At 30.2% G+C, this 24,161-nt stretch overlaps 1 protein-coding gene across 1 annotated transcript in view; it reads right to left on the reverse strand.

Annotated features, from left to right (window-relative positions):
• The window catches only part of LOC148277664 (uncharacterized), a gene marked incomplete at its 3' end in the record, with an annotated part of 500,737 nt that extends 476,880 nt beyond the window's left edge, over positions 1-23,857 (reverse strand). Inside the window, exons 1-2 of the mRNA XM_088232565.1 lie at positions 23,557-23,857; positions 12,964-13,218 (exon numbers count right to left, since the gene is read on the reverse strand). Coding sequence (XP_088088691.1) covers positions 12,964-13,096 — 133 coding nt within the window. The remainder of the gene's footprint in view (positions 1-12,963; positions 13,219-23,556) is intronic.
• Positions 23,858-24,161: the final 304 nt, after the last annotated feature.

The following is a 24,161-nucleotide window of genomic DNA, read 5'->3' on the forward strand; positions in this document are numbered from 1 at the left end:
AATACCCGTTCATAATTCCTCTTTCTTCTATAACTCATATAGTGTCCGTGCGGCTCGACTGTGGAATCATCTCCCATCCACCATCAAAGATGTTACTAAATTATCTCTGTTTAAATCACGTCTGAAGAAACATCTAGTTTCTTTTCCTTAATCTTTCCTCTTTTCTTCTTTTTTCCTTTTTCCCATTGAGTAAAATTTTTGATTTAAAGTAATTTATAAACAAATACGTTTATTTCTATTTTAATGTATCTTCAGCCTTTTAATCTTTATTTTATTTTGAATATGTTCTGTAACTTGAATTATATATATATGTTTAAACTATTATTTTATTTGTTGGTTGGAAGAAATTGCCATTTGGAAATAAGCCCACCAATGTACAAATAACATTACATACACAAAGTTAAATAAATAAATAAAATGGTTTCGAGTGAAAGTAAGTTTGTCTTTTTGTGTGGTGGTTGGTGCGTTTGCTTTGCATTTTTGAGGTCCTGGATTAAATTCTTTGCAACGTGGGTGTGAAATACTGATTTTGAAGGTAATTTTAAATGCGATGATCCATTGTTCCAGGACCAGCACCTGAGGCGAGATAAAGACTATCACGTTACCTCAATGTAACAAATTATTCAAATCCGCTGTTTTTGGTTTACCAATGCAATGCCCTATGCACCACCGGGTGTGGAAAGGGGAATGATGATGATGATGAAACAAAAAACATACGTCCGTTATTTTTTCATTTTCTCAAAACTACGTTTATGTATAATTTCTGATTTTCCAAACATTCGAAGATTGTATTTTCTAAAGCGTTTTAAATTTTGACAGAATCCGGAACAATAACTTAGCCTTTCCGTAATAAATAACGCTTAAAGAGCTCTTTTCCTACAATTAAAAGCATGTTTCCATATCTAAGAGACCCGATAAGCCAATTTGCAAATTACTGCAATAAATTTCTTTCAATACTGCCTGCGACATTACTATCGGGGACATCTTTATTTAATGGCTCCTCGCGCGGACTTGAGCTGACGGTTGATCCACAATTTCAGAAAGGAAAAACTTTCAAATGAATAATTTCAATTCAATTGCTTTGACAATCTCGTGGTAGATGGAACTATGTAAATTCGATTAACTGGGTAGAATTACTTTAGATAGATTTGAATATCAATAGGATAATTCGTCGATTTTCAATAGGTGATAATTTAAATTTATTGCAACAGAGAGGGAAAACTTTATTGAGAAGAGAATATGGAATTCTAGGCATTTACAGGGCGTATGACCTGTCATTGGCTGGTTTAAGTGGCCACCTTACACACTGTATAGCATTCACCATTCTGCCCATGTTTAAACGGGTTGTAGTCCTGTGGCTAGTATCTCGGACTAATAATAATGCTTGAACCTATAGAGAAGCCCTATGACTATGTTTCATAGAAAGCAAGCGATGTTGTTTTGTTGCTTAGCAACAAATTGGTGGCCACTTTGTTTTGTTTGACAACATAAACATAACGGTTCGGTTGGATGTTTTTGTAGTTGTGCTTGGCTTTGTTTGTTAATAACTTAGATGTTTACGTTACAATAAATAAAAATTGACCGTGGTGAATTGCAGTAAGTTTGGTTGGAGCAGTAGGAGCGTCAAAGGTATTAAAAGAGACAGTATTCACTAGTAATTGATTTAAAATATTTTCCCATGATTAACATTGATTTTTGGCATTTATTGTCCCGACACGTGTATTACGTTGCTTAAAAACCTTCTTTCAATGAAAATTTTTACTTCAGATACTATTATTACTCAATGTAGTCAATGTACTCAATGTAAGAGATAAATTTGTGAATTAAAGTATGTTTACTGTTGATAATGACAGTTGATTACGGGCAATATGTCGGAGCCGCACTAGGCATCCATATAAACTTTGGGTTTTTATCGAGTCGAGGTCGATTCAAATTTTACTGTTAAATAGTAACTTTAACCTTGAAATCACATATTAAATGAGGTGTTCAAATTTCAGGCCACTACGACTCGCCGTTTCAGAGATGTGACGGACAAACAAACAAACTCAACACAGGACTTTGGTTCCATGGAGTTGGAATTTGTGTCTCAATAAATGTAACATAAGTATATCGTGAATAAATTGGAATAACCCTGCAATAATACATACACAGGTACATATTTTAAAATATTTACAATGCATATTAATATCCATTTGGCTATTCTTGACCTGAGTACGGCCCATTGTTTTGCTGCAAACTGTTGCTAACTTAATACCCAATAGTCATATAATGGTTTTCTTACGTTTGGGCACCTCTATAGCTTGGCGCATTATTACTCTGAGATACACAATATTTAATAACACAATATTTATATATATATCAATTCACTCTATGTTATCATATCATGCCGTTTAGATTATTGACGCGGTGTAAAATTAGCCTATCAAATTATATAACACAGTGGGCTCGTGGTTTGCACATGTACTGAAGTCCGGAGTCCGTAAAAGTACTTTAGATATAAATTTATACTTTTAACAAAAAAAGTTAAATAAATAAGTTTTTTGATGCATTTTGTTTTTCTAAAAACATTTCTTGGTGGATCTTCATTTAAATTATAATAATTTAAAAAAATATATTCGTAGTTTCATTCCACTTTTATATATAATGATGAAAATTAACTGCCGGGAATTTTTCTTTCAGCGAACCACTTAATTACCGTCAGCCCGGGGACATGGCTTTTGAAAAAACTACCAACAAGCAGCCCTTGTTTAAGTTTTTATAAAATTTCAATACGTGTATTCAAATACATTTTTAAGTAAAAATTTCATGAAATTGTGTATTTTACGCATGTTTTTACTATATAAATTCAAATAATACCTTAATTGATGTATTTTTTTTTTTTTATGCTTTAATTCTTTTAATTTAAAATCGTTTATTCCCAGAATTACATAACATGGTGATTCACAATACCAGCTTGCACTTTTATCTAATAAAGAAATTTGTTTAGTCTCTCACCAACTTGACGATGTATTACAAAGAAACTATATCTTTGTCATTATTATTTCAAAAAATTATGCATTACTTTTATGAGTGGTAAACAAACGCTACTTTTGTATTTTTCATCAAGTCGCAAAACAAACGATTTTTGGTAGTAAAGATTACGGTTTTGCGGTTCATTCGAAACGATCAAGTTATTTGATATTCGCCCATAAGTGCCGTAGTTTCAAATAATCATTATGATTATTGTAATATGTATACATACCAATAATGGCGAATGTTGGAATGAAATCAACGTTAATGGAATTTTAATGGTAAATATTGAACGGGTTTGTGATTTGGCTAGATTAATATAATGCATATCGTGACCAAAGTATTAAATACTTAAAATGAAATTAATATTCAAAGCACTAACTTGTGATTTTCAATGAAACATAATATTACGACGTATTTAGTTTGACTAAAATTATCGCCATTCCATATCCACTACCTAGTTTGAGAATATGGTGTCCACAAAGAGCCGCCGGGGATCTCTATCAGCTGTCAGCTGCTGCGCATCCTCAAGATCGGGTCCCATAGTTCTGACATGAACTGCCGAGGAACAGTCAGCAGCGGATGTTTAGGACCTCAAGAGCCGTAGTAGGCAAGCGTGGCTAACGCTCTCAAGAGGCATAATATATGGCCCAGCCAACCGTATTGCCTCCGCTTGCTTGATGACAGTTGTCATTTGAATTTGGTGTGTCCGTTCTCGTCCTCGCAAAGTCAAACAGAGACACCTATTCACAATACAGTATTTTGCTGATTTGGGTTCTAATAAGGTGCTACGATTCGCGTCTGTAGAGGCAAATAAATATTATCAAGACACAGCGTATTTTACGTTGTATAAAATTACTTAAACAAATTTAATATGTCTACCGGTTTCAGATTACGACTATTTATTTATCAAGTAAAAAATAAAATTATAAACCCGCTTCGTACAAACAGTTAGCGCGTTTGTTTACCTACGCTTGAGGTCCTAGGATCGATGCCTGGTTGGACGTAAAATATAAATTTTAAATAAAGTTTTACACTGCAATATTTCATTGTTCGTCGACTGGCACCTGAAGCATAAGACCAACAGAAAAATATAAAAACTTCATCGTCCGAATGAAAAAAGTGATCAATATCCGCAACTATTGGACTTTCATTGCAATTTTCTATTCACCACTGAATGTAGATAAATAAATAATTATAATTCAACATGAAAGTACAAATTGAAAAAAAATTTTAAACGTTAATGGTATTTAATTCAATTACGTAAAGTACCTTTTGAGATGTTTAAAAAAATCCTGTACAAGTAATTTTTATATTCAATGTAGGCCCGGTTGTCTGAGACCCAAGGGGATATTAAATGTTGCCCAAAGGACAGAATCTTTTAGCATGTGTTGGCGACAGCCACTTTTTTTCTGCTAGTATAAAATATAAATTTTGGTATAAACAACCAATTTTAAATAAGATGCCAACCGGTTTCAGAATACGAGTGTTCCAAAATACAAAATTTTTATGCAACTCGATCAAATAATAATTGTTTTTCTTTTCAACAAGTAACTTCTGATTCATAAGTCATGGTCCTTATTTAACGACATAACTGGCCCTCTGAAATTGCTATTGGGTTTATAAATTAGTTTTGATTTGGCTCTGCCATACAAAGCCGAATCTTAATCGATGCGGACGAAGGTCACATTTGAAGTGTTAGAGCCTAACAGGGGTGAGATTAACAAGGTTGTGGCCTTACAAAGGGTTCGTCAATCTAATGAATTAGATTGTAATTGGCAACAATTTACTGTTTTAAAGACACTAATTATAAGTACAACAGTAAGTGCGTAATGTTACCAATTATTTTATTACCTCCAACTCTTTTTGTTTAGTTCCGCTTTTTTTGTATACGTTACATAATATTATATTATTTTATTTTATTTTATTTGGGAAATCAACAGTTCTACATACATGTTTTTAGTAAACAAACAGATATAGTGTATAAACTCAGAACTAATAACAGATTTCCACATAATATACAAAGTTAGTTAAGAAAATATATTACATATAAAATAAATACATAAAAAAATGTTATTTTCATGTACTCAATAATCAAAGTTTTTTTTATATTTATTTTAAGAACATTAAGTTACTGTAAATTGGGCGGGATTAGGACAAGAATGCTTGAAGAGAGGATAAGGAGGGGAAGGGAGATGTACATATTTATTATTATAATGTCTACTAAGTTACATAATGCATTTTAAGTGTAAATTTTAAATCTGACAGAGTGATGTTTGTGTATTCTATATTTTTAAATTTTGTATTGTGCATTGAAAAAGTCCTACGAAAAAAAGCATTTTTAACATACGATGTTTTACTTATTGGTACATGAAACAGGTGGTACCGTCTACAAATCCTGTCAATCTAGTCAATCTCTTATTAATTGATATATCCACGTTTGTTGTTGCTAGATGCCTATATTAAACTTTCTTTTAACATTTGAATATGGAAAATCTAAATAAATTATTTTAAATTCATACACTAGACAATTTCTACGAGTAAATTATAAATTATAGTCATATAAATTTACAAAGAAGAAGAAAAAAATTGAAATGAATAAGTCAATCAAATACCAAAATAATAAAACAATTCCTAAATTTCACCCAAGTCATGTCAAAATACTTTTGTTTTTAAAGGAATACAAAATTTTAAAAATCTTCCCAATCAACTGAAAATTATTGAAACTTTTATGTCACTAAATAAAGTCTAAATAATTATGAATTTTTTTGGGCTCGAGTAAAAGTTGTCTTCTTATTTTAATAAGTTTAACTGTATAATTATTGCTTTTTTTCCTCTTCATTTTGTCAAAAAATATTTTATTTTTATTCTCATTTATACCATACATTGAGTGAAAACTAATATTTTTACGATTTTATGTTTATTTCTAAATTAATTCATTGCATGTTTGTATGTGTAACTTTAAACACATATCGCCGTCCATCTTTTAAAAAGGCGTATCTCGAATTAATTGAATTTTAAAACAACTTTTTAAGAATTTGCTTGCAAAAGTTTTGGCTTCAAAAATAATTAAAAAATAATATTTTTGTATTTTGACGGTTTTTTTTAAAATTATTTTACAACAGAATGATGCTCATTTATTTCATAAATATAACTTTATTATTTTTAACATTCATACCTCAATTTTAACAAAAAACGAGATAAAGATGGACGACGATATATGTGGATGTGTATGTAAGGATGTCAAAATGCGAACTCTCCGGCGAATGAGTGCTAAAACTATCTGTGCCAGGCGCACAAATTAATCTTCACTTTATATAGGAGTATATTAAAATGCTGAATGACAGATTTACAACTTTATGATCTTTTTTCAGGCACCTTATCGTACATTTTCGAACTTTTATTCTTTAAACAATTTTGCTTCTATTTTTTTTTTTACATTTTATATTTTTTTAAGAATCAACAGCGTGTAATATTACCAACTCTAACGGTATGATGTAAATTCATTATTAACCATCTATAATCAGACAAATCAATACGAACAACACATCTTTGTTTATTCTAATAGATTTGGGTTTTGAGTAAACATTTGATGTTTCAGTGACCAATTGATACAGCAAGATTAATGTATCATGTCTCTTGTTCCAAACAAACAAACCAAACCCTAAATTGTAGATGAACAATGACCACCCTTCCCTCTCCTCGTCGATTCTGTTCTAAGTAATGTATTTAAAACAATAATAAAAAAATATTGAAACTATGACTTCTTATGCATGTGGGAATTCAATTTTAACTTTGAATCATTTTCATTTCATTATTTTTCTCGTGTTAGCTAAGTTTTTGGTTTATTTTGTTATTGAAGTAATACATCTACTATCCGTTTATTTTTAACTTTGTGCATATCATCTTCAATTACCTAATTGATACAAATAACAACATTCAATGCATAAAGAGACACATTTTTTGTTCCTTCACCGTAAATTCTTATCAGAAAAAAATATTGTCCCGTAATAACTAAGTTGTTTTTCTAATTTACTTATTTATTTAAATGCCCGAAGGGATCACTTTTTTTTAAACATAGTTATTTGTGATTTAAAAATAGCAAGAAAAGTAAAATGTAAAAAAATCAAATAAAGAATGTATGAGTAATTTCACATAAATGATAAACATTTGTCAAAATTGACATTTTGACAAAAGTTAACAGGTGGAAATGTGGATATTGAAACATGGGCAGAATGGTAAATTTTTCACAGTATGTAAAGTGGCCACTTAAACCAGCCAATGACAGGTCAAAAGCCCTGTAGATCCCTAGAATTTCATATTCCCTTCTCCCAAATGTTTTCTCTATCTGTTGAAATAATTTTAAATATGAGTTACTCCCTAGGGAGGAAATCCAGCCAGTCTGCAAGCATTTGGACATACTTAAACATTGTTGATAAACATTTGAATTACATGTCAAACAGTAAGATAATACAATTATATTTTGGCTAAATGTGCTCCTTGTAATGAGCTTAGGTCATGGGCCAGGAAGCAGAGCGTAATGCTCTAGCAAAAAGTACCCGGTCAATGCCATGCGGAGGAACTGATAAAAGAGTACTCGCAAAGGTTTGCTTTCGACCCAATAAAGCTCAGCCAAAATCGAGTAAGGGCTAGGACTAGAGCTTGTACAGGACAATGCAGATTGAACAAACACCTTGTTAGAATGAACCTTTCTGAAACTTCTTGATGTAGGTTCTGCAGTCCAGGTGAGGAAACACCTATACACATTCAATTTGAATGTGATGCTTTACATTATAAAAGAAGCCGCATCCTCGGGAGACCACTGGTTAAACCTGTGGATGATAAAGAACTCGTCCCCTACCGAATATAAACCGATACTACGGATCTGGGGCTTAGAGGAGGAGATTCATCAAAATGTAATCTGTTGCCTTCCACACGGCTCATTATGGACCTCAGCTGGTATTCTGAACTGAATTGCGCCCAAAAATATCGCTTTGTTTGCATGTATTTAGTACGTAAATACGCGTTAAAAATGCTTTCTACGCAAGTTTTTACATTCAGAATACCACCCCTAAGCTTGGAGGGCAAGAACAATTTACGGGGACCCGTCACAATAGATCTTCACAAGTTGCAGTGACGTCAGGATCTTGCATAGCACTGACTCCCAACTCTAAGAAAAGTAATAAGAACAACCTAATACAATATTAATTTATATTTGATATCAGTTGTTTTAAAGTCATCCTTAAAATAATCGATATATTAGCTTTAATAATATACTTAACTATGCTTAAGACTGTATATATTTTTTTGTATTTTTATTTATGTAAGTATTTTTTCATACAGCTCCATATTTTATAATTTTTATAAAAATATCAATAAAATTAACAAATTACAACAGGGATGGAAAATACCTTTAATAAGGGAATAAAGAAATCTAGGCATTAACAGGGCTTATGACCTGTCATTTGTCTACGAACATTTGGACAAACTTAAATATTGTAATTAAACCAACTGGTCCAAGACGAAGTTTAAAAATCGAAAAATTATTTTCAGGCGTTGCCTAGTATGTGAAATAATTCAGTCAGATGAATCTCTTCACAAAAATAAATCAACTTCACGTAAATCAACAAATGGAAGAATTGAAGCAATTTGGATGTTCAAAAATAGGCAAAATGGTGAATGTTACACAGTGTGTAAAGTGGCCACTTAAACTAGTCAATGACAGGTCATAAGCCCTGTAAATGCCCAGACTTCCATATTCCCCTATTTAAGGTATTCTCTATCCCTGTTGTAATTTGTTAATCTTAGTGACTCCCGAGGGGGTGAAATCCAGTCTTTTGTCTACGAACATTTGGACAAACTCAAATATTGTAATATCAATAAAACTTCTTAGATTCGTTTAAATGCGCTTTCCCCTAAGTAAACATTTTCAAGATTGATCCACAAATCGTTTATAATAGTTTTAAGTTAAACACCGTTTTGTAAAAGTTGTAGGAGAAGGTATGTATAATAAAAGCGAAAAAAAATTTTAGGAATGTTTGCAATTGTACATTAATTAGGATGAAGCAATGAAAGTAAGTAAGAGAACATAATTAATACAACAAAATGGAGAATCCAAATTGTAACAAATAACCTTATGAGAAAAAGGTGAACTACATTGTTTTATATTTAAGCAGACAATGATAAATTATAATATGAGTATTTTATAAATGTTTATGGAAATATTGGCTTTAGGCGATTCAGCCATTTTGCTATAGCGAAATTATTATTTTTATTAAACATTTAAATTTCTATCGGAAAATAGAACTCTTAAATAGATTTTGTTATTTAATTTTTTTCGTTTTTTTATGGTGTTTTGAGTATCATCGCACAGTAAAATTTATTAAAAATAAATCAAATAAAACAACTTTGTTTTTAACCACATTTTTTTTCCACAGACCGGTTTCAAAGCAAACAATCTTCTTCGTCAAGGTTTACGTAACTTATGAATAATTTCCTATTTTATTTAAGCCATGTTTACTAAATACTACACAAGGAGCTAATAAATCAAGTATTTTTTCCTAATAGGGTGGTAATTTCAGATGCATATTTTTAATATATTTACACAAACAAACAAACCATCACGCCATTTCCCCGTAGGGGTAGGCAGAGAGGATAGAACGCCATAACACTCTATCTTGGCATACAGACCTCGCTTCCTCTACATTCATACATCTTCTCATGCACGCACGTCGATTATTCCTACTTTTGACATGTCCATTTTCAAGTATTCGATGGACTTGATCGTGCCATGTCTTTCTCGGTCTTCCTCGTTTTCTGCATCCATCAACATTTGCATCGTAGATCTTTTTAGCCATTCTTTCGCTGTCCATTCGCTCTACATGTCCAAACCAACGCAGCACCCCTTTCTTGATTCTGTCAATAATGCATGTCTCAGCCTTACACACTTCACGGATCTCGACATTTGTGCACCTATCATACATTGTTTTACCACACATTTGACTGAATGATCGCATTTCGACAGCATTCAACCTACTTTCATCATCATTTTTCCAATTCCATACTTCGCTCCCATACGTTTGAACTAGAACTCCGTTGTGAACTGCTAGTTTAGCCTCCTGCGATAAACATTTGTTTGCCAAAGTAGATTTTAGTGCACCGTTTACCCTGTTCCTGGCACTCACCCTCCTTTCAATATCTTTCTCGGCCTCTCCGTCCCTAGTAAACATACTTCCCAGGTACACAAATTCTTCTACCTGATTCAGAATATCTCCGTTCACGCTGATCTCACATTTAGTTATATTTTCATCCCTTTCAAAAACCATCACTTTCGATTTATCAACATTCATAAGCAAATGTTATTAATTGTTTTTCCCTATTATTATGAATCGCTTTTTTTAATTTCTAAGATTTCCAAGTTGTCTAGTTTTAATATTTTATTTTCAACATAAAGTGCATTTAATCTAGTGTTTTTATTAAAATTATGATCAGATGGTTTACAAATTCAGAAAAAAATAATATTTAGGCACCTTAAGTGTTTTTTAAATGAATTACCATAAAGTTAGTGCTTCAAATATAAAATGTACGAAATTTATTTGTTTGTTTAATTTACTGAAAAATCCTCTAGCCAAACGAAGAAATCAGATTTTTTCAATAACAAACTTGTTTTTTCCGGCATGATATGTATGTCTTCACTCAACTTTAGGCGGCTGAAAAACCTACTTATCAGCCGCCATGATTTATTATATACACAGTTAAAATGTCCGATTTGTTTTGCATTGCGTAAGAGGATCAGGACTCGATCCCTGCCTAATTGAATTAATTTTATTCCTTTACCGATGAATTGGCAACAAACTTGTATATATAGAAATAAAACAGATTGATCTTCAGCTCCTGAGAAAATAAAAGCACCATAGGTAATTAAAAATTAAGATAATAAGTTATCTTGCTTCCAGTTTTAGCCTTCTAAATCATTGTCAATTAATGTGGACTAACTGGTAAATAATTAATATGTATTTATAAATGTAAAATGTAATAATGTACAAAGTATCAATGATGTGTATAAACTTAAACTTAAACTTCATATATATGTATATGTATGTATAAAATATAATATAAATATATATGTGCGAATATATATGTATAAATGTGTGTGAATGTATGGTTATTTTCTAGCGAGTCGGAGCAAGTTCACAGACATGGGTCGTTCCTGGTTGTGTCACTATAAGCTGTGTCTCTGTCCTTAACAAATGTATGTATAATGTAATTAATACATTAAAATAAATAAATAATATGACTGTATTATTTGTTAGTACAAATTAAACTTATAATTGGGTATGAAGTTAAACCTTCTTTCTATTACTTAAAACGTCCATATTTTTTTATTTTTTTTAATTTAGTTATTTTTAATCTCAAATTTCATTTAAGTTATTACTTACATATTTTTTCTTGTGCAAAACAATTTTTTTTATTTTTGTTTTTTTGACATTACTGTAATTTTTTAGCTTTAACATATTTTTAATTCCCTTTATTTAATTTATGCTTTTATTTTTTTGTGGGTATTTTCTATGATCATACAAACTTTTATGGTTAGTGAACTTATAAATATATGAATGATGTGTGATGACAAAGGTACATGTATTTGTTTGTTTTATTTACATAATAATAATTGTAGAGTTTTAAATAGGGAATAAAGCTTAACGAAGTCGCACAGTATAATACCGCGCTATGCCAGCGGATGACCCGGAAAATATCTGAACCCACATTCAAAAAGTATTTAATGCAGAATTTAAAAAAAAAACCGTGAAATAAAATGTTTTTGTCAATTTATTTAAAGAAAGTACTTTTTAAAAAAATACTTAAACGTTTAGTACGATTCGTCGAAATGTTTTTTTGATTTAAATTTATCGAATTTTTCTTTTCATCGTAATATTTTACTATGGTGAAAATTAATATATAACTTGATATAATTCCAAATAACTTTTTGAAAAACGTAGCTTTGCCTTGCATCTGATTGGTTTATGCATACAGAAAACTTTGGTATTTCGTTTCAACTTCGGTTCATTTTCATAATTGCGTAATTGCACCATTTTCCAAGTAGATGGTAAACGGGAATTCGTAGTTTCCGGAAATTTACATAATTAACAAAGAACTTTAACTGTCCAATGGTTACACTCGAAGGAAGCTCATTTCACATGAGTTACGTTAGTTTATCAAAATTATTTATATCATGTTAACACATTATAAACATGTTTTTTTCCTCGTTTTAAAAAAAATATATTCTCAGTTTAAGAAAATACTCGTGTCGGCTAAACGCGGCATTAAAATTTTGCTAAAATAAACTGTAAAAATTAAATATTTAAAATCAGAATATTCTCTTAAAAAAATAAAAACCCATTTCCAGAAAAAATGGGTTTTAACTTTAATATTTCAAAATCTAAAACGATTTTTAAAGACATAATATTACAAGTAGAATTTAAGAAGAAAAAAAAAGGGATTTAAAACGCTTTTATTGCACTTTAAAAACCAAAATTTCAGTTGTTTTTTCAATGACTTTCTTGTTAAATTGATTTATGTACAGTATTTTTAAATCATAAGATTTAATTCAACTTAAATACTTTGTCAGTACCAATGTTCCAACCTTATTTAAATCTAAATTACAAAAAGCATAATTTGCCTGTCAAAAAGTAATTACATTGCAATTATGTGTTTTTTTAAGTACAATTTTATCAAAAATCTCGCAGATAATAAATGTTTAACATTTGTTTACTTTGCTTTTTTAATAACGCGATTTTGTGACAATGGCGTTTTAAAAGAGCCAAATCGTGTGATTTTCTTACTTTCCATCAGACTTGTGGTAACATGAAAGTAATTTAATGCTAGAGCAAAGATCTATGTCGAAAAACCATTCAAATTAGCTTGATGAACTCGGTAAATATTTATTTTATGTCTTACCTTTTGGCGACGTCGAATTTGCTTCTACAGACTGTTGCACCGTGATGAACAGGATTGCAGTCACTAGGAACTGCACAGACCACTCCGTGTGGCATTTTCCTGACTGTGAAGACATCGCATGGCACGCCATCATTCCTTGCACTTGGCACGATACACTTCACTCAACTAACCAAGCACATTTCACTTATCAATTTTTAATAAATTGATTTAGCACTCACACTTAAAAGACATGAATTCATTGGATACCTGTCAAAACTATCTAATTAAATGATAATTATAAAGATTTCAACAAAATCCGTATGACGTTTTATGTTGACAACAAATCAATTTGTTTTTGATGTTATGCTGAGCGGCCGACTCATTTCGCGATATAAGGTGAAAAGTATTGTCACACATTTGTAATAAACTAAAAAAAAATAATCAGCTATCTTCTTCTTTTTCTATGATTTAACTTAATCGCTGTTAAAAATGATGGTGTGGAAACATCGAAAAAATGTTTTTTGAATACATTATGATCGGCTTTAGAATTGAGATAAATATTTTTAGTTTTTGTTACATTGGGGTCTGACAGTACATATAAAATAATGGCGGAAGAATAATTTATACCGACCAAATTAAAATTTTGCAACGGCGTGGTCGCTTATTTGTTTGTTATTAATGCAAATTTTGAAAAAACATATCATAACAATAGACTACTTCGTGTTAATGCTTGCATATCTAAAGCTCGTCTCTTCATTCCCTTTCTAACCCAATATATAAACAATATTTTATTGTTTCTTCGTTCCTTACATAAGCAATCAACATATGGTTTTAAAAATTGTGGAAAGAAAATAAATCTATTTAAGAGACTTAGAGAAATGAATGTACGCCAGAAACCATAATATCACCGTTTTTTCTTTCAGAGGTTTCAAAACACACTTCTTTATTTATTGAGGCGAAAAGATAGGGTTACGAATGATTACTCTTAAAAAAAAGAACTATTAAGGTTCACTTAAATAGAATGTCATGAATGTAATAAATATATAAAGTTTTACGGACGCCGTGGCGCAGTTGGTTAGACGGCCAAACGTAAAACTGGCGTCGAGGTTCTATTCCCGCCAGTTTCGAGAGAGGTTTTTTTTCTCAATCGGTCTGGGTGTTGTGGTATATTTTTCAATATTTTCTTTCATATCCATTATTTCCCACTTACTGACAAGCTTTTTCAATATAAATTAAGTGGTTTATTCCTTTTTAATTAAAATAATAAAAATCAAACGAAGAATACAAAAAAAAAACATTAGTGGATAGTGCAACAAAGAAACACTTGAATTGAGATAATGATTAAATCAATAAAAATAGTTTTCTATTATAAGAAATATATGTTTATATTCTTTTTGTTATTACTATTAATGTCAACATCTGTTAACAAATAAATAAAGAAGACCTTTTCAGGAAATCTTAAAATAAATTAATATCGATAAATTTGAATTTGTAAAGATAGGAAACGGATTTGATTTTCGTATCGCTCACCGGATGTTACAATCATCCAGGAGGAAAGGAGCAATATCCGACCGGAAAACTGTGAATTTTTAATGGTACACATTGAAAAGTGTTCATTTCCGGAACACAGGTCGACTTCCGGTCATATTCAAAATGAATAAACATTTTAATATGCTTACTGAAAACTAAGCATATTTAATTTTGTGGAAATTATGGTAATAATTACGAGACATCATAATCTGTTTTCATTACAAAATAAAGCTATTTAATTTGTTTTACTGTTACGCGGAAGTAATAACACTTTTCGTAAAAAAAAAACCGTTTTTTCCTTTTCATCGTTTTGCGAATTTTTCTTGAGCCGGGTGTTCTGTGTAATTAAGCTTCTTTACCAATAAGAACAACACTTACAAAACTAACTAAAGTTTTACCATTTCAATTAAATTCAGTGCCCTATGCACCTAGTGGTTTAAAAAGTACTGCATTAGTACACCCACCGCAGTATATCTTAATTATATTTGCTATATAAAGGTAAGATTATCAGTCTTACGGTTCAAGTGGCGTTCTAGAGATGATGAAATATTCGGTTATAAAAACACTTTTTTAAATAAATATTTCATGTCAGTTATAACCCTAACCGGAATGGAACCCGAAACCTCTTGCATAGGGGAAATGCGCTTACCATTTAACTACGAGGCTAATAAACATACCTTTTTTTATTTTTATTTGGAAGTTAAATAAGGATACATAAAATACATACATTTTTTAAGTAAGCATTACTTACGTTCTTTATATATATCCTCAATTAAAGAACTCCACCATCTTTCATAAATTATATAAAATAAGTGTTTAAAATCAATTTAAGTTATAATAAAGATTAAAAGAAAAGAAAAGAGAAAATAACAACATATAAGATGTTATAAAATAGACTAAAATTAATTTACATACACCAAAATAAGGATAAGGCATTTGATTTAAGACACATAGTAATATTTTTTTACAATTATTTGCTCTATCGTGATAAGTGTCAATGTTAATTTTTTTTTCTATTTTCTTATAGTCTTAACATACTTGCAAGAGGGTTAAAATCGCAATATTGTTTGTAAAAAATTGAAGGTAAAATGTATCAGGTAATCTCAGACGCCTACGGGAAACGTACAATGACAAGTTTCAACACAAAACACTGTATCAACATTATTGTGAATTATATTAAACCAGTACATCATATCTATAATTTGTCTCCTAGTTTCTAACTTTTCAATTTTAAAATACCCAAGCGTTCTTCATAACATTGAAGTATTCTGCCCATGTTACACTTAAATGACAAAGAACGAAGAAAATTTGTTGTCTACCTTATACCTTGTTTTATTTTTTAAACAACATTTCATTAATTCTCTGAATTCAATAGGAGTTTAAATAAAATATTATATAAAAAGAGCCCATAAATTATTTAAGCAAAATTTTTATGATGTATCTTAAAAGAATTTATTTTTTTCATCTTACATACTTATGGTGTAATAATAAATAATTAGTATTAGTTTTTTTTTTCATCTGCATTTTTTCAAATATTGGAAGTAATTGAAATCGTAAACCAACAATGTTTTGATGACTGGATTTCACCCCCTAGAGAGAACATTTTCAAGAAAGGAATAAAGAAGTCTGGACCTTTATTTGACCAGTTATTGGCTGCTGCCAAAAGTATTAAAAATGACTTTTAAAAATCTATTTGAGTTTCCTTCTATAATTTTCAACTAATTACAAGAGAGGTGGAAAACATGTTTATAATAAAATGTAAATGTCTACTTATTAAAGGGCTATGACCTGTCATTAGACACATTCACATACACATGAATACAAACGTCACACACATACAATTACGTAAACTCTTTTCTTATATATTATGTGTCATCAGATTTACAGTGGATTTTTTTAATTGGCTCTAGTATTGTTAATATTTTTCTAATTATTTTGCTTATGTAATAGCTATAAAAATCCCAAAAAAAAGAAAAAAAAAGAAAATTATCTAGTTTATGACCACTTAACACTCTGTAAAACATTCGCCATTTTCTAATGTTTGAACATACATATATCTTTCACTTTTTCATATTTTTCAAAGTACATTTTTCCACATACCCGAAACTATTTGAAAGCTCGCGGGTCTTCCAATCGGTTTTACACATACAAAAACGCAATAATATTTTTCAATTAAACGAGTAACTCTTTCAAAATTTTCAATTTCGTATATCCCGATTTTCATTGAATTGAACTCTTTTACTTTCATTGTCCCTTTCACTGTGTGTATGGTAAATTATATGGAGAGCCTTTGTCGGATATTTTTATTCATCCTTATGACCGAATTGCAATCACAAATGGTAGCAAAAGCTGTATTTACTTGTGTCACAATAGCCTTTGTCGATTATCGTAATTTCATAAATTTAACAACGTCAGATTAAATTATTAATTTCATAATTTTAAAATGTTCTTACTCCGACATTCTTTATATCGTGGGTATACAAGGAAAACTAGTTAACTTCAAAAAGCCAGTTTTGCTTAAATTGAATTTTAAAGTTTGGTTGTTCATTAAAAATCAAGTTATGTTTTTTTATTTATTTTTTAATTTACTATTTATTATTTGTGAAACATATTTTTATACACAACAGAATTTATATGAAATAAAAATAAGCAGAATTTTGAGAAAAAAAATAATTTAGTAAGATAAGAAAAAAAAATCCGCATTTAGCTGATTTTCCTTGTAAAAAAAATTGTGCTGGTTAAGTTAGCCGGCGACATTGTCTAACTGAATTTGAGTTGTATCAAATTCAACACTAATCTATCACATTAGTGGAAATAAAAAGACTCTTGTACCAATGATGGAATTCTTCGGGAATGACTCCTGTTTTGCATAACTTTAACAAGCCTTTTTAACATAGTTTTTCGCTGTAGTAATGTTTCATTAGGGTGGATATTTTTACTTTAATGAAAATTAACCAAACTCACATAGTAGTTGTTTTTACTTTTAATAAAAAAATTGAATGTGATATTGTTTTAGTAACTAAAACCAGACAAAGAAACTTATTCGTTTTTTTTTGGATATTCATTATTAAAAACATAAGCTTCAATTAAAAAATAATCACTTAAAATCATTTATATGATTTTCTTTGTAAAGGTTTGATAATAAGTGCTATTTAGACGTTTTTACTTGCTCTAAAACTCTCTGAAACTCAGTTTATGGCAGTAATATCACTTTACAATTATATCTGTAGATTGAGGATACAATTTTTAAGTTAATGGTATTCATAACTCAAATATGCTAAAAACGTAGTTAACCGGTTTTCCTTGCATACCCACGATATAAGTCACCAAAATATAAATTTATAGTTAAGTATTATTTATTATTGTTTTAAAGAGATTTATATAATTGAATTATTTCACATACTAGGCAACGCCTGAAAACAATTTTTCAATTTTTATACTTCTTGGATCAGTTATCATTATTCAATTTACTTTAGTTTTCAAAAAAATATTATTTTGGGTACTTAATACATACATTAGATAGTGTAAGTGAATTCCTTTATACGGGTTGTGCCTAGTGGGGTGTTTGTAAAGAAGAATTTTTTTTAAAGTGCTTCGTATGTATTTAAAAAAATAAACAAAAATGTAAAAAATGTTTCGCTAACAATTATTCATAATCATGTTATTTGAATTTTTGTATTTAATTGCGTACGTTTCTTTGTACGTTTTATAAAAGAATTCGGTGAAGGGCGTGTGAAATAATCTTTATTTCTTGTTAAGGGTTGAAAATACTTTTGCGTGACTTAGGTTAATTCAATAATTACCAAGGTCTTTCCCCTTGTATGAACTCAACGACTCTAAATGGTAATAATTCAACATATTATTTTATATAAAAGCTACAAAATTTAATACAGATTTTGATTTTTCGTTATTCCGTAGAAACGATTTTGACATACGCGCAAGCGAATATAATCACCTGTTCTTACCCGTACCAAATGATGCCTGGGGTATTTATTTACACCAATTGCAGCATATATTGATCATCTGTTACATGCTGGCAAGAAGATCAGTCCTTCATTTTAGGTGACTATTTTAGATTGCTCCATTTTAGATTGCAGTCAAAGCACTTTATTACAAACCAGATGTATGCAAAAGTTTTTGCCTGTTTTTGAGGTAAACAAAACACGTGATTTTCAAGAGAATTTTTGTTATGGTTTTTCTAAATATTGACCATCAGCTTCTTAACACTTCGCTCATATTTCGGGTAAGTTATGAATACCATGCCAAAAAATCTATTTGTGTTTTGCGGCAAACCATTCGTCGAGCCATTTTCTGACTTCCTCGAAATTGCTGAAGAGGACTTTAGCGGGACAGAGCAGGAGCTCTGCCAGTGCGTGCCTCATTGATGCAAAGAGTCGATAGTCAGATGGCGCTAAGTCAGAGAAGTACGACGAGCGCGGAAAGACGTCCTATTAAAGCGATTTTAAGGTGTCTTTTACTGGTTTTGCTGTGTGAAACCGCGCACTGTCGTGTAACAAAATAAATTTGCCATTTCTTCTGGCCCATTCCAATCGTCTTCCGATCAATGCGTGATTTCAAATGATTATTTTTTGGTAAAAGCGTTGTGCATTAACAGTTTTTCTGGGCTTCAAGAGTTCATAATATGTGTACCTTAAAGGTGAAATGCTGGTAGTCATAATTGATAAATTGTTCAGGAGAGCGGTTTGTAGTTGTAAAACTGTTTCGAATGTATCTCTCGAAGTAAAAACATAATTTATTGTTTTTTTTGGATGAACCGGCTTTTGAAAAAAACATTTAAAATATGGACTATCAAATTTAGACTTTGATATTTTTTGTTCTAAACTCCCGGCCTGCGCCCTAATTCTTCCTCAGACCCTAGTTTGACAGTCAAAGCAACTTTGTATGAATGTATGAAATTATAGATATGAAAATAAATAAATAAAACAAAAACTAAAGACACGCTGCAATTGGAGTACCGATCCAGTACCCTATGCTCCACTGAGTGCGGATCGTAAAAAATATGATAATGACATTCGTAACGTTTACTATAAATAGCTTTAGAACAAGTATTATTAAAAAAGTTGTAAAGATACTTGCAATTTTTAATTGTCAAATTGTTTTTCTTATCTACCTTATTTAAACAATTAGCACTCATTTTATTTAAAGCACTATCTTTTGCTTATAAATGCCTTGTTTTAGCATTTACCTTTTTTTTTTTCAAGGGCACTGAAAAACTGTTAAGTGTTTTGCTAAAAAACGATTACGCAAATTAAATTTTCTCGTCGAAATTTTCCTGTTGAAAGCTTTATAAGGTTTTTTTATTAAAAATATTTTCCGGGTGTTCATAAAATTTCACGATGTAATGTTACGTTTGACGAAAAACTGAAAATATAACTTCATGGCGGAGAAAAAGTTTGCGTTAATTATTTTTTCCGTCTGCATCAGAGACAAAAATTAATGAAAACACAATTTGTAATAGCATACTGAAACGTGAATATTAATATTTCATTTGAGTATATAAAAATAATGGATAAAAATTAATAGGTTCTGTGTGGCAAATACAGTCTGAACACTGGACGAGTGTTTTCGACTCGATGGGTGCTCTCAGATAAAAATCTTGGATAGGCAAAACGAGTGGAGATAAGTCCACCTCGTCGCGTAGTAGTTGGCGCCCTCTTTTACCAGGTCCTGGGTTCAACTCCTGGCAGAGTTGACGAAAAATATTTACTGAAAAGGTTGTTTGAAACGTTATATTTATTGTTTTTTACTGGCGCCTAAGCGTAATTGATTACATTATCTTCATGTTATGATCAAAATAAAATGCATTCAGTTCAGCAATACAGTACCGTATGTACCACAGTATCATTTTTTTTTCTAGTTCGCAACAGACCTTAAATAATAGAGACTTAAATAAAAACTAATGTGATATAACTGGAATTCAAACTTGGAATCCCCCGAGGTTTTGGGTACTACACTGCAGGGCCACCTTAAATAATTATTTGAACAGTCGATTTTTATTTTTTAAAACTATTATTTATCTATTTTTTAATGCATTATTTAGCAAGAGACTTCTTTCTGATAGAACGCCATAATACTGTCATTGCATACAGATCTCACTTCCTCTACATTCATACATCCTCTCATTGAAGCGCGCCGATTACTTCGACTTTTAACGTGTCCACCATCAAGTATTTATTAAACTTGTTCATGCTTTATTTTCTACCGACTTTCTCGTTTTCTACATCTACCAACATTTAAATCGTCGATACTTTTATTTGTTCTTGTGCCATTCATTCGCTCTACATCTCTGAATCAACGCCGAATTCTATTATTATTTTCATCCATAATGCTTTTCTCAGCACATAATGTAAAAAAAAAATTACTGTCAGATACCTGATCAAATTTAATAAATAACTACATAAAAATATCAATTCTTCGTTCGTAGAATCAGCATAATCAAAAGTAATTATTTATTGTACAGTTAGCACTTCATAACAGTAATCAAAATAATTTGAAATTGTACATGTAATCAAACTCTACAAGTGTTCTATTTATTAAATTGATATAACTTTTCCAATACTTCTTCCTATCACTTAGCTAAATCACACAGTCGTCTACATAAATGCTGCTTATAAATATCTTTAAAACACGCGAGAACTGACTCGGGTTTACTTTGTATGAAATCATTTTATTTCTCAAACTCTATTTCTCTATCAAACCTAATAGTCTACTGAAGAAACTCTAATATTGTCACGCGATCCGTGGACGAATTGAATATTGCTCTCAATACTAGCATTATTCGTATCACTTAATGAATGGTAACTTATTACTTCATTAAAGCTCAATAAAAAAATAAAGAAGGCAATTTTATTGATTATAAATCTTTTATCGTATCATCTTTTTTTGTGTTTCGTTAACTTATTGATGCATTGTTTCGTTTCCAGCTTAGAACGAATGCAGCTAGAGTCGCGATGTAGAAGTTTGAACAATGACCAAGAAGATATCGTAACAGTAATAATTCATAAGGACTTATATCGTGAGGTAGTATCGTACATGGCAAAAATAGTAAAGGTAATTGTTGAAATAAATAAAAACAGGACACAAAATGCCGAACATTCTTAAAGTGGAACGAAAGGTTTGTAAGTCCGTCAATAGTCTGACTTCTCCTGAATGAGTTTTTTGTGGTTTTCTCTCCTTAAATCAAATGCGGAGAAGATCCTTATTGTTTTTTCTTTGTCAATATTTTGATTGGTAAATATTTACATATACTTGTATATATAAACAAAAAAAAACACATTTTACGAATATATACATTATATAAATATCTTACGTTGCTGCCTATCTAATAAAGCAAGAAGCTCGTAATTAGAGGGAGAGAAATCTTTTTTTTTGCAATTATCGTAATGTATGCCATTATATTATAGTATATTTATTTTTTTCTTTCATAGTCTTTACTCAATGAAATATACATATTATTACAATATTAATACATTATAAAGAAAACAAAGTATTAAGATATATTTTGTCCCGATAAACTATTCAATAATAGTTTGTCATCGGGTGCTCGGACATTAGTTTTAATTAATAATCAAATAAGAAGAGTACAGACATAATACTATATGTATAAAATAATAAACATAAAAATAGTTTAAAGATTTTTTATTTTTTTTATAGTAAGAAAATAGAGTAAAATAATACAATTAAAATTAAAGAATAGTAATTTACTTAAATATATTTTAAATATAAGAGAAAAAAGAAATAGACACATATATAAATAGTGTGTGCTCATAAATGTAATCAAAACAAGATAAAAAATAAATTAAACAAAGTTAAGTAAATAGAGAATTTCAATCCATATCTACAGAAGAAAAAAAATAATAAGAAAATCAAAAGTACATATAAAAATTAAGATCTTAAAAATGTAAATGAAATAAGAAAGTAATAAAAGAAAAGAAAAAAAAAGGTTAACCCAAGAAAATAACAAATAAATATTGTTTATTTTGCATCATAAAAATAACGTGGGCATTTGTAACATTATTTTTGGAAGTAATAAATACTCCTTTTTTTGGGTTTTATACGATCTTTAATGAGAAAAAATGAAATACGTTGAATATTCTCATTAATTATATTCAATTATGCCCTCCTTAAAATTGTAAAATCTAAGATTTTGTTGAACAATACAATATTCATATTAACGGATGAATTATCAATATTTCAAGTATTAACTTTGTGGTCAAATATTTAACTAAATGTTCGTAATATTTGGATATAACCACTTGCCGACTTTTGTATGGCTACCGGTTTCAAGACGTACCCATCTTTCGTCATGATGTCACTTAAACCAACGTGCAAAAACCTCTATACGCCTTCACCATAGTTTTTTTTTGCATGTTGGTTTAATTGGTGTCCTAACAAAGTGATGGGTACGTCTCGAAACCGGTAGACATAGAAAAATCGGTATGTGGTAACAATATGTATGATATGTGTGCCCTACTTTAAGATTTAAATAATTTAAAAAAATATATTTAATAACATTTAGTAACAGGAATGAATTTAATATTTTACAATTTATTCTGTGCAATTACAGTGACAGGTGCGGTGGCGCAGTTGTTTAAACGGCAGACTGTAAAACTGGTATCGCTGGTTCGATTTCCGCCAGTTGCAAGAATAAAATCCAAGTTTGTTTTTTACCAATTGGTATTTTGGTAGTATTTTAGTATATTGCTTATAACATCCTTTCGTACCCTCTATTTCCCATCCACTGACAACCATCTAAAATCGAGGCTTAGTGGGTTATCCCTTTTTAAAAAATTCAGCATTGACAATTAATTTAACAAATATTTCAATCGATTGTTATCAGTGAAACACATTAATTATTTATATCGTAGATATACGTAGACATCAGACAATTTATAAAGCATTTTTTTAATGATTATTTTACTTTTTGCAATTTCGTTTAAATTTATCAAGATGTATTATTTTAAATTACAGCCAAATTTAAACGTGAAAATTTTGTATCATTTCTTTTTTTGAACAACCTTACATCGAATCACTTCTGATACATTTTATTGATATTTCACTTACACTGGTTAAGATTTATATATTAACACATCGATTCACAAACACGAGTGTTTTAATCATAATTTTTAATCCATATAAGAGAAGTACGCCACACAAACTTTAATCCGAAACCGCCGAAAATTAATAAAAATAACGTGCAAGAATATTAATTACTCTATGAATAAAAGTTTTTTTTTTAATATTAAATTATTTTTTATTACTCCGGGTGTGATAAGGTAGCTAGATTATCTCGATACGCGTGGCCGTTTGTAGTCGAACGGAAGACACGTGAAACCGACGGTCACAGCGCACACGGGCGTCCCGACGCTCGAAGCAACACTGAACGTGGAGGAGACATAAACGCCGGTTCTCAGCCCGGGACGCAATCATACAACCCTAAAGTTGGATCGTGCTCTGTCTACGCACAACTCCAGAAATAATTTTAATCGTGTACAAACGTCAAGATTTACGAGAAGTTTATTTGCTCACATTTTTTCATCCATTTTTGTAGGTTTACAAGTCCTTTAAATAAAAGAGTTATTGAATATTTACAAAAGATATCACTTTACATTTTTTTTACTTGCTTACACTTAACAACATTTAACATTTGCTTTATTATTTTATAACAT

This window comes from Micrasema longulum, unplaced genomic scaffold, assembly GCF_059751315.1.
Source record: "Micrasema longulum isolate JH-2025_06_02 unplaced genomic scaffold, ASM5975131v1 h1tg000997l, whole genome shotgun sequence".
NCBI lineage: Eukaryota > Metazoa > Arthropoda > Insecta > Trichoptera > Brachycentridae > Micrasema > Micrasema longulum.